The 10,863-nt window shown below is 33.7% G+C and overlaps 1 protein-coding gene across 1 annotated transcript in view; it reads left to right on the top strand.

Moving 5' to 3' along the window:
- The first annotated feature begins 6,058 nt into the window (after window positions 1-6,058).
- The window catches only part of IMPG1 (interphotoreceptor matrix proteoglycan 1), a 115,033-nt gene continuing 110,228 nt past the window's right edge, over window positions 6,059-10,863 (top strand). Inside the window, exon 1 of the mRNA XM_051996711.1 lies at window positions 6,059-6,314. Within this exon, the coding sequence (XP_051852671.1) occupies window positions 6,119-6,314 (196 nt within the window). The 5' untranslated portion in view covers window positions 6,059-6,118. The remainder of the gene's footprint in view (window positions 6,315-10,863) is intronic.

Genomic DNA, 10,863 nt, shown 5'->3' with positions numbered 1-10,863 from the left:
GGATTCAAATCCTACCTCAGAGTAATTGTGTGATGTTAGGTCATTTCCCTTTTCTGGATCTCAGTTTCCTCAACTGTAGAATGAGGAGATTAGATTAGGTTTTTTTGAATGTGTCTTGCATCTCAAAATCTGGGATCCTTTAATCTTACTCTATAAAGAAATTAACTCTGGCAAGTACTCTAATTTTTAAGTCTTGTTTTGTCTCACCTGTACTGAAATACTCTATCAGATCACAGATTAGGTTAAGTGAGATTAAGATTCAAATTTACTAGGACCCAGATGGAGAAGGGATTGGAAAGGAAGTATAGACGGTGCAGAACTCAAATAGCTTAAATCCACACCATTTCATTTTAACAGTCTTGAACAAGGTATTCAGAAAATGTGCATAATGTGTTGCTACATATTCAGGTATTTTAAGCATTCTAGGTATTTAGTTAGCTTTGCTCTTTGGTGAAAATTTTTCAGGTGTGTAATTGAGAATTTCTGCTAATGCAGGAGGAAGACAGAGGCCTAGAAATCACAATGGGGAGAGTTTGCATAAAAGGTGTTTGGTACTTAACTCTTTTTCAATTAGGCCACGAATATATATGCAGCATGGAATTATTCTTTTCAAAGAGTGCCGATCATTAACTACTGGTCCAGAAATATTATTTGCTTTTCTTCTGTTTTTGTTCTTTAAATGAAGAATTCCTACCATAACAGTATCAGTGACTTTTGTCTCTGCTTTGATTCCATAATTAGTTCATCAGATAATAAAGCCTTTTCCTTTAGTGAGTCTTCTAGGTAATGAATAGAAAGCAGACCTTGTCCTCTGGAACACTCAAGTCCAAGTTTGACCTTGAATACATATTATTTGCATGAACACAGATAATTCATTTCACTTTCAATATCCCAAGGCATCTTTCTCTTTAAAAATTAAAAAGGAAAAGAAAAGTTCTATTCTGGTTTTGCATTACATTTACAAATTATTCTTATTTCAAGGGAAGTCTCTTGTAACTAAATAAAAGGTAAGTAAAATTACTATAATGACTTCATCTAAAAAGTAACTGTACCCTAATTCTGTCATGTTTCAGGAGTAGATAGTATGTTTCATCATCAGTCCTCTGCAACCAAGGATGGTCACTGAATTGATCATAGCTCTTACCTTCAAAGTCGTTTGTTCTTATAGTGTTGCTCTCATTGCATAAATTGTTCTCATGGTTCTGCTCATTTCATTCTATCAGTTCCACAGTTATATCAGTTCAACAAATCTTTCCAAATGTTTTGAGGACTATTTCCTTACTTCTTACAATAGTATACTAGCATATTCGTATAACACAACTTATTCAATCATTTCTCAGTTGTTGAAACATCCTCTTTAAGTTTCCATTTTCCAGCATTTCTCTAAATTAAATAAGAATGGCTAATATGTATGAGTAGAGGGAGTTTCCATAAGAAGGCTCTAATTCAACTTAGGCAGAACAAGTACAACTATCCATCTGATATGTATGTACATGAGCTAATGGGACATATATGCATATATGCAGGTATATGAATCAATAGACTTTGCATGCATGTGTGTATACATGCACATATATGCATATACATATATAAATGGGGAAAGGATATTTGTATACATATGAAACCAATAGAGCATACACATATATGTATGTATTATGTTATTATATATGTTTTTCCAATTGTCCATGCACACATATGTATATATGTGCTTCTATATATTTATTTGAGTGGAAATAATGGGCCATACACACATAGATATATATGTGTGTGCATGAAACAAATGAACCACATACACATATATATATGTATATATGCTTATGTGTATGTATATTAAACCAATATATCATATGCACTTGTGTATGTATGTCTTTAAATATACATATATGTGTGTATTTATATGAGATAGTCCAAATAAAATAGGTAAAATCATTTCTACAACACTTAGAGCCCAACAGAGTTCATCTTTCTAATTTATGAGTCCATTCTCTTTCCTCTCAATAGTGAATCATCTTCTACAACATTATGGAGACCAGTTAAGAGTTCCTGTGTAATTTCAGCAAAATACATGTTCCCAGCAAGAGGCTAAGCTCCATGTACAAAAAGTCATTTTTCCTAATCACCATAGTTAGACACATGTATATATGTATATATCCACATACATACAAACATGTATGTGTATTCAGGAATAATTCATTAAAATATGTATATTTTGCATATTATGTGCCAGATACTATTATAACACTAGGGACAAAAAGATAAAAATAAATAAATCTCTGTCTGTAAAGGCTTATTGGTAAAAAAAAATCACCATGAATATAAATATAGAAAATTAAATATAGCATAAATTCAAAGTAATTTCCAGGAGATGGCACTAATCACTGGAGGAAAGAAGAAAGGAAACCAGAAAAGGCTTTCTTTAGGAAATAAAAGTTGAAATGATCTTTGAAACATAATTCTAAAATTTGCAAAATTCTTTATATATATAGCATCTCATCAGAGCCTTGCCAACAGATCTAGATCAAAAAATTTAAATCACAGAATCTCAGGATGTTAAAATGTGAAAGCTAAATAGGTCCTAAATAGGACATCTACTCCAATAATTTTACAGAGAAACTGAAATCCAGAGTAAAGCAACAATGTACCAAAGTCACACAACTAGTTAGCAGGTAAAACTACTAGAACAGTTTTCCTACATTTATTTCTAAGTATTCTTTCCACTGCAACTACAAGTTTTCAACAATTTTCTCTGTTCCCATTGCAATTATCTTTTTCTTTCTACATCCCAAGTTCCAGCCTAATAATTATTACCTTATATTGTTAGTACTTACCCCCCAAAAAAATAATAGAAATATTATTCAAAGTAGTAGGGTGGGGTATAAATGGGATTGGTTCTATAATTAGAATTGGTCAATGATTCTCATTCTCATTAACTCAGGTCATTATTTTTTTTATTTTTTTAAAAAATGTATTCAATATGCTTTCCCTTTTTCTTCTCCTTTGCAAACTTGCACTGCTCCCAAAAACAGTTGACTGCAGCCAATTCATCATCATAGCAGCTATCTTCACATTTTGTCAGCTTCTTAGAGGAATATTTTCTGCCTTAAATTTTTTTTCCAATTTTCTATTAAATTTGGTCCCTTTTTATAGGAGTACTTTCAACTCTCAATTCATTCTCATTAAACTTCTCCCCACTTTTTCTGAATGCCTTGAGAAATAAAACTACCGATCTCATGAAAATATATCCAAAGAGCCTTTCAGAACTCAGTTTAATAATTCACATTATCATTTATACAGCCATGACAAGAAATATCTAATAGGTACTAATTGCTTTTCCCAAAGGCTTCTTCATTAACACCAAAAAAAAAAAAAAAAAAAGTCCACTATTTCACCTCATTGAAACCAGTAATATCCCATATTCAAATTCTATAAATTTTGTTGTTTTACATGAGATCGAAAAAATTGACTTGGAGGCTAGAGTGCTGATATGAAATTTTACTCTTCCCTAATTGACCTGAGCTACCTAGCAACATTTAAATTTCTTCCCCGATATTTAAAGCCCTCCACATGTGGCATCACCCTATCTTTCCATCCTTATTTCATAATACTCCCTTCCACAGCCACATACAATCTGTGGTTCAGTAGATTTGGATTACTCTCTACCTCTAAATAAAACCTGTAATTTCCCACAAATATGACTTTGTTTATAAAGACCCCTATAGTGTGAATGATCTTCCTATTGGATATTGCCCATTGAATTTCTATCCATCCTTTAAAGGCCAACTCAAAGGCCACTTTATAGAGAGAAAACTTTCCCTGATACTTTCCATTGGTAACAACATTTCATTTCAGAATTTATAGGGTACACATTTTTTTAAATTCTCATCCTTTTTACCTGTGTGTACTAAAGTTATCCCAATCCTGTTTTATTCTTCCACTCTTTTTGGGTCTTAGAGAGAAGGATCCACACTTAAAGTAAATTTTGTACCTCCTCTAGCACTTACCATAGTGCTCTACCTAGAGTAGGTGTTTAATAAATGTTTGTGGCATTATATTTTCCTCATTAATTTCTAATTAATCCTAATCAAATGAGATAATATACATAAAATGCTTTGCATATGTTAAGTATCACCATCAAATTGATGCCTTCTCCTAATTTCCCTATCCAGTGTATCTTCCTTATCTCTGCACACTCCCATACCATATCCAATCAAGTGCTAAATCTTAACCATTCTGTCTCCAGGACAATTCTCTTTCATTTACCCCCTTCTTTCCATTTGCTTCACTTTGTTATCATCCAAGTTTATTTCCATCTGGACTATTGCAATGGCTAAGTCCTCTTTCAAAACCATTTTCCACATAGTTGCCAAATCAATATTCATAAATGTTGTCTATGTCACTGACTTGAAGAAGATTCAATAGATGTCTACTAACTCTGAGATAAGTTATAAATTTCTATTTTCACATTTAGAGTTCTTTACAATCTGGATACATCCTCCTTTTCCCAGATTGTTTTCATATTACTTCTCACCACACATTTGATATGGCAGTCCAACTGTCTAACTTGCCTCTTCTTGTATGTGACATTCCATCCCCCACCTCCAAGTCTTTACTAAGGTAATTCCTCATACCTATAATGTCTATTTTCTCTCCCTCTCCCTCTCTCTCTTTCTTTTCCTCTTCCTCTTTCTCTCCCTCTCTCTCCCCCCACCTCTCTTCCTCTCTTGTTTCTTCCCTCTCTCCTTCTCATTCCCACCCTCCTTTCCTCCTTCCCTTCCTTTCTCTTTTTCCCTCCCACCCTTTCTTTCTCTCCAAATCATGAGTTTTTCACCAAGGAACTACTAATGGCTACTTCAAGGCAGAAAAATGTGGGTGTTATATATGTTCACTTAGTTTCCTGACCATAGTCAGAGACTAAATTTCCTAAAGATGAACTTTGCTGGCCAAAGAGCATAATAGTAACTAAGCATGAATAGGATCCCTTTCACTGAAAACTGATCTGGAATTGTCTATGTCCTCTAAACAAAATGCCAAATTGAATTTCCAAGCTATCCAGGGAAAATGCCTTTCAGATGCTTTACCACAAAAGAGTCCTGCTATGAGCTAAAAATCAAGGATGCTTATGGGACTTATATAAGTCAAAGAATTAAAACCTAAGTTTGAACTTAGGTTCCCTGACTCCAAATCCAAAGTAGTATTCATTAAGAAATATATTACTATTTAACAAAGTCATCAAATAGTAATATCAACTGGTTATTCATTTTAACTAAACATCAAGGCAGCCCCATTCATATAGAGATATAAAATTACCATCATTATTATTTAACATTTGCATTGTATTTTGCAATGGCAGTAAGGTGCAGTAAATAGATGGCCAACCCTGGAGTTAAGAAGATATAGTTTCAAGACTTGTTTATGGTATGTAATAGCAGTGAGACAAGCCACTTATCCTCTCAGTATCTTAAGTAATGTTTGACAATTTACATGGGTAGAGGTAGAGGAAGCTTCCACCCAGAGAGCTCCTGAAATTGATCAAAGAGCTCACCAAATGGATCAGGGTGATCCATTTCCCTTGTACTTTCTACCTACGTAATCTTAGACAAATAATTTAGTCTCTCTGACCTCAATTGTTGAAAAAGTTGTCTTTTGAGGTCCCTACCACTTCTAACCTATAGTTTAAGAATTATTAAAATTAATTCCTTCAAAATAACCACACTTAAGGATAACAGATCTTGAAACACATTCAATCTGATTCATCTGTGTCCAGTTGAACTCACTTTTCATAAACACAATAATATTTGTAAAACACAGAGTCAAAAAGCGCTTTGGTATCAGAAATTCCAATACCAATAAAATCAGAGAGAGAGACTTTATCTACTACCCATAAAAGTAGCAGTTTTTCGGTTTATAAACTGTTTTCATTACATTGCTTGATTTAGTCCTCCAAGCAGTCCTATGATTCAGGAAGAGAAAGTGACTTACCTAGTATTCTACAGTTTGTAAATAACAAAGACGTATAGATGATGTACTTGTGTCATGTACAATTACAAACTCACCAGGATATCTATTTTCTGTTCTTTCAGAACCTCCCATTAAAGAAAACCATGTCAAATTCAAGTATATGGAAGATGCCTCCAGTTTTGACAATTCAGGAAGAATAGCAAAGGTGTCCAGAGTGTCAACCATCAGGAGGATATTTGATTTGACAAAGCATCGGTCCAAAAGATCCATAACCTTCCCAACAGGGATTAAAATCTGTCCACAAGAATCAATGAAACAAATCTTGGCTGATCTCCAGGCTTATTACAGACTAAGAGGTGAGAACACAAATGATTCATGCAAAGTCTTCATTGGCTTTCCATTACCTTTCATTAAGCACATCCATGAGTTTATCAGCCACCTACTAACTGCCCAACATGTACTCATTTTGACCTTATTTTAGTTTGGGGTGTAAGATGTAGGGCTATGCCAAGTTTCTTCATATTGTTTTCCAGTTTTCCCAGTAATTTTTGTCAAAAAGTGAATTCTTATTCCAGAAGCTGGAGTTTGGTGGTATGTCAAATACTAGATTGATATAGGCTTTGATTATTATGTCATGTCTATCTAATCAATTCCACTGATCCACCACTCTACTTCTTAGCCAGCACTAAATGGTTTTGATTGCTGTTGCTAATATAGTTTAGGTTTGAGAATGCTTAGCCCCTGATCCTTTGTAATTTTTTTTTTGTTCATTCTCTTGATATTCTTGACTTTTTGTTCTTCTGATGAATTTTGTTATTATTTTTTCTAGTTCTACAAAATAAGATTTTGGCAACTTGATTGATATGACACTGAACAAGTAGATCAATTTAAGCAGAATTGTCATTTTTATTATATTAGTTCCAATTGTTTAGATCTGATTTTATTTGTATGAGAAGTGTTTTGTAATTATCTTCATATAGTTCTTGGATTTATCATGGCAGGTAGATCCCCAAGTATTTTATGTTGTCTACAGTAATTTTAAATGGAATTTCTCTTTCCATCTGTTGCTGATAAGCTTTTTCAGTAATATAAAGAAATGCTGATGATTTGTGTGGTTTTATTATATATCCTACAACTTTGCAAAAGCTGTGAATTGTTTTCAGTAGATTTTTGAATGATTTTCTCGGATTCTCTAAGTATATCATCATATCATCTGCAAAGAATGATGGTTTTATTTTCTCATTGCCTATTCTAATTCCTTTAATTTATTTTTCTTTTCTTATTGCTAAAACCAACATTTCTCATACAATGTTGATTAATAGTAGTGATAATGGGTATACTTGTTTCACTCCTGATCTTATTGGGAATGCATCCAGCTTCTCTCCACTATCAATAATGCTTGCTGTAGGTTTTAGATAGATATTGTTTATTATTTAAAGGAAAGCTCCTTTTGTTCCTATGCTCTTTAGTATTTTTAATAGGAATTGGTGCTATATTTTGTTAAAAGTTTTCTGTATATATTGAGATTATCATGTCATTTCTTGTTGGTTTTGTTATTGATATGGTTGAGTATGATAATAGTTTTTGTGATATTGAACCAGCCCTGCATTCCTGGTATAAATCCCACTTGGTCACAAATGTATTATTACCCTGCTGATAAGTTGCTGTAATCTCTTTGCCAATATTTCATTTAAAGTTTTTTCATCAATATGCATTAGGGAGATTAGTCTGTGATTTTCTTTCTCTGTTTTAGCCCTTCCTGGTTTAAATATCAGTGCCATATATGTGTCATAGAAGGAATTTGGTAGTACTCCTTCTTTACCTATTTTTCCAAATAGTTTCATAGTATTGCAATTAATTATTCTTTAAATGTTTGGTACAATTCACTTGTGTATCCATCTAGCCCTGAAGATTTTTTCTTAGGTAGTTCATTAATGACTTGCTCAATTTATTTTTCTAAAATGGGATGATTTAAGTATTCCATTTCCTCTTCTGTTAATGTGGGCAATTTACATTTTTGTAAATATTCATCCATTATGAGTCAGAATTCTGTACTTGAAACAAGGATTTTTACAAGGTGCTAACTCAGTGGAATTGATAAGACAATGGTTATCTAATTTAGCATGCTGATTAATAGTTCTCTAATTCAGTATGATTGATTTAATCTTACAACAAATAATGGTTCCCTAGTCATATAATGATTGGTTTATACTCAGTATACTGTAAATGATCTAATTATAATAGAGCATATAAACTGGAACAAACTGGGGCAGGGAGGGGGGAAGTGTGTCAGGCTCCTGATGGCTCTCCTGGGGGACTGAGAGGCTAGGACAAGACTCAGAGAAGACAAGATGACTGGAGGCAAGAGCTCAAACTCTCAGAGACAAGGAGAGACAGATTCATTCCATCTTCATCAGCCTTGTAGTGGCTGGTTTGTCATCCTATTCCCCTCACCGAGACCAAGGCCCATCTGAAGGGCCTCAAGAAAGTTAACCAGGCCCCAGGCAGTTAACCTATCTGGTCCCTTCCATTCACTACTTTTATCCATTTCCATTAGATTATCAGACTTGTACCACAGAGTTGGGCAAAATAGCTCCTAATTATTGCTTTAATTTCTTTTTCATTGGTGGTAAATTCACCCCTCTCATTTTTTATACTGTTAATTTGGTTTTTTCCTTTCCTTTTTCTAACCAAATTAGCCAAAGATTTATCTATTTTGTTAGTTTTTTCATAAAACCAACTCTTAGTTTTGTTTGTTATTCAATATTTTCTTAGTCTCTTTTATTGATCTCTCCTTTGAGTTTCAAAATTTCTAATTTGGTATTTAATTGAGGGGGTTAATATTTTCTTTTTCTAGCTTTTTTAGCTACATGCCCAATTCATTGATCTCTCTATTTTATTTACGTAGCTATTTAGAGATATGACATTTCCCCTAAGTATTGTTTTGGCCACATCACATAGATTTTGTGATATTGTCCTTTTATTGTCATTTTCTTGGATGAAATTATGGATTGTTTCTGTGATTTGTTGTTTGACCCAATCATTCCTTAGAATTAAATTATTTGATTTCCAATTGGTTTTTAGTCTATCTTTCCTTGGCCCTTTATTGAACATAATTTTTATTGCATTGTGGTCTGAAAAGGAAAGCATTTACTATTTTTGCTTTTTTGCATTTGATTGTGAGGTTTTTAATGCTCTAATGTATAGTCAATTTTTGTGAAGGTGTCATGTACTGCCAAGAAAAAAGATGTATTCCTTTCTGTCCTATTCAGTTTTCTCTAGAAATCTATCATATCTAGGTTTTCTAGCATCCTATTAACCTGCCTAATTTCTTTTTTGTTTATTTTGTGGTTAGATATGTCTGATCCTGAGAGGGGAAAGATGAGGTCTCCCACTGGGATAGTTTTACTGTCTTAAATTTTTTCCAGCAATTTGCCTACTCTGCCATTTGGTGCATACACCTTTAGCCTCATTACTAGTTCATTTTTTAAGGTACTCTTTATCAAGATGTACTTTCTCTCCTTGTCTCTTTTAATAAGATCTATTTTTACTTTTGTTTTATCTGGAATCAGAATTGCTATCTCTCCCCCCCTTTTTAAACTTCTGCTGAAGCATAATAAATTCTGTTCCAGACTTTTACCTTTACTCTGTATATGTTTCTTTGTGTCAAATGTGTTTCTTGTAAACAATATACTACAGGATTCCATTTTTTAATCCACTCTGCAATTTGTTTCCATTTTATGGGAGAGTTCATCCCATTCACATTAACATTTATGATTACCAGCTTTGTATTTCCCTCCATCCTTTTATCCTTGTATATACATTTGTTCTCTCTTTCCACCAGCTCTTCAGTTTTGTTTTGTTTTTTACCCATCCCATGCACTACCTTATCTACCTTCACCCTTCCTTCCTCTCTTAGTAGTTTTTTTAATCCACACCACCCGTTATCATTTCTCCTAATCCTCCTCCCCCTTCTCCTAGTAGTATTTTTAACTCCACCTACTAACTTAACTTCTATCAACCCTTTCGCCCTTCTCTTACCTTTTCCCCTAGTGTTTCTGCACTTCCTTCTATTCTGTCCCTCCCTTTTCTTTTCTTCTTTCTCCTCCTACTTCTTTATAGGATTAGAAAAATTTCTATACTAAATTGAATGATTAAGTTATTCCCTCTTAGAGCCAAAACTGATGAAATAAATCTTCGAACAATGCTCATCCTGCTTCCTTCTGTCCCTCAGTTGTAATAGGTCTTTTGAGTCTCTGTGTAAACTAATTGTCCCAATATACTTGACCTTTCCTATTTTTCCAATACAGACCCTTAATGTCCTTTTCTTTGATGTCATCACATCAGAGTCCATTCACAGCCACATCCTTAGTCTATGTGATGTCCCTCTCTATAGATCCCAGTGACAGATACAATTCATATTTCCCATCTAGGGATTTAAACAGTTTACTTTTAAATCCCCTGTTTGGCTTTCTATGTTTCTCTTGCATCCTGTGTTTGTAGATTTAATTTTCTGTTTAGTTTTGTTTTGTTTTGTTTTTTTTCAACAGAAGTGATTGGAAGTCTCTCACTTCATTGAAGTTCCATTTCCTCCTCTGAAAGATAATGCTGAATCTCACTGGGCAGTTGATTCTTCATTGTAATCCCAGGTCCTTTGCCTCTGGGAATATGGTATTCCAGTTCCTACAACCCTTTATCATAGAAGTTGCCAGATCCTGGGCAATGCTGATTGTTGTTCCTTGATATTTAAATTGTTTTTGTCTGGCAGCTTGCAGTATTTATTCCTTGAGATTATAGTTTTGGAGCTTTGCAACAATGTCGTTGGAGTTTTCCTTGTGGAATCTCTTTCCAGAGGTGTTCAATGGATTCTTTCAATGAGTATTTACCCCTCTGTTTCTAGAACAT

The sequence above is a fragment of the Antechinus flavipes genome, chromosome 4, assembly GCF_016432865.1.
Source record: "Antechinus flavipes isolate AdamAnt ecotype Samford, QLD, Australia chromosome 4, AdamAnt_v2, whole genome shotgun sequence".
In the NCBI taxonomy this organism is placed as follows: Eukaryota; Metazoa; Chordata; class Mammalia; order Dasyuromorphia; family Dasyuridae; genus Antechinus; species Antechinus flavipes.
Note: the sequence above shows the minus strand (reverse complement) of the source record. Positions and strands in the feature narration are given on the sequence as shown.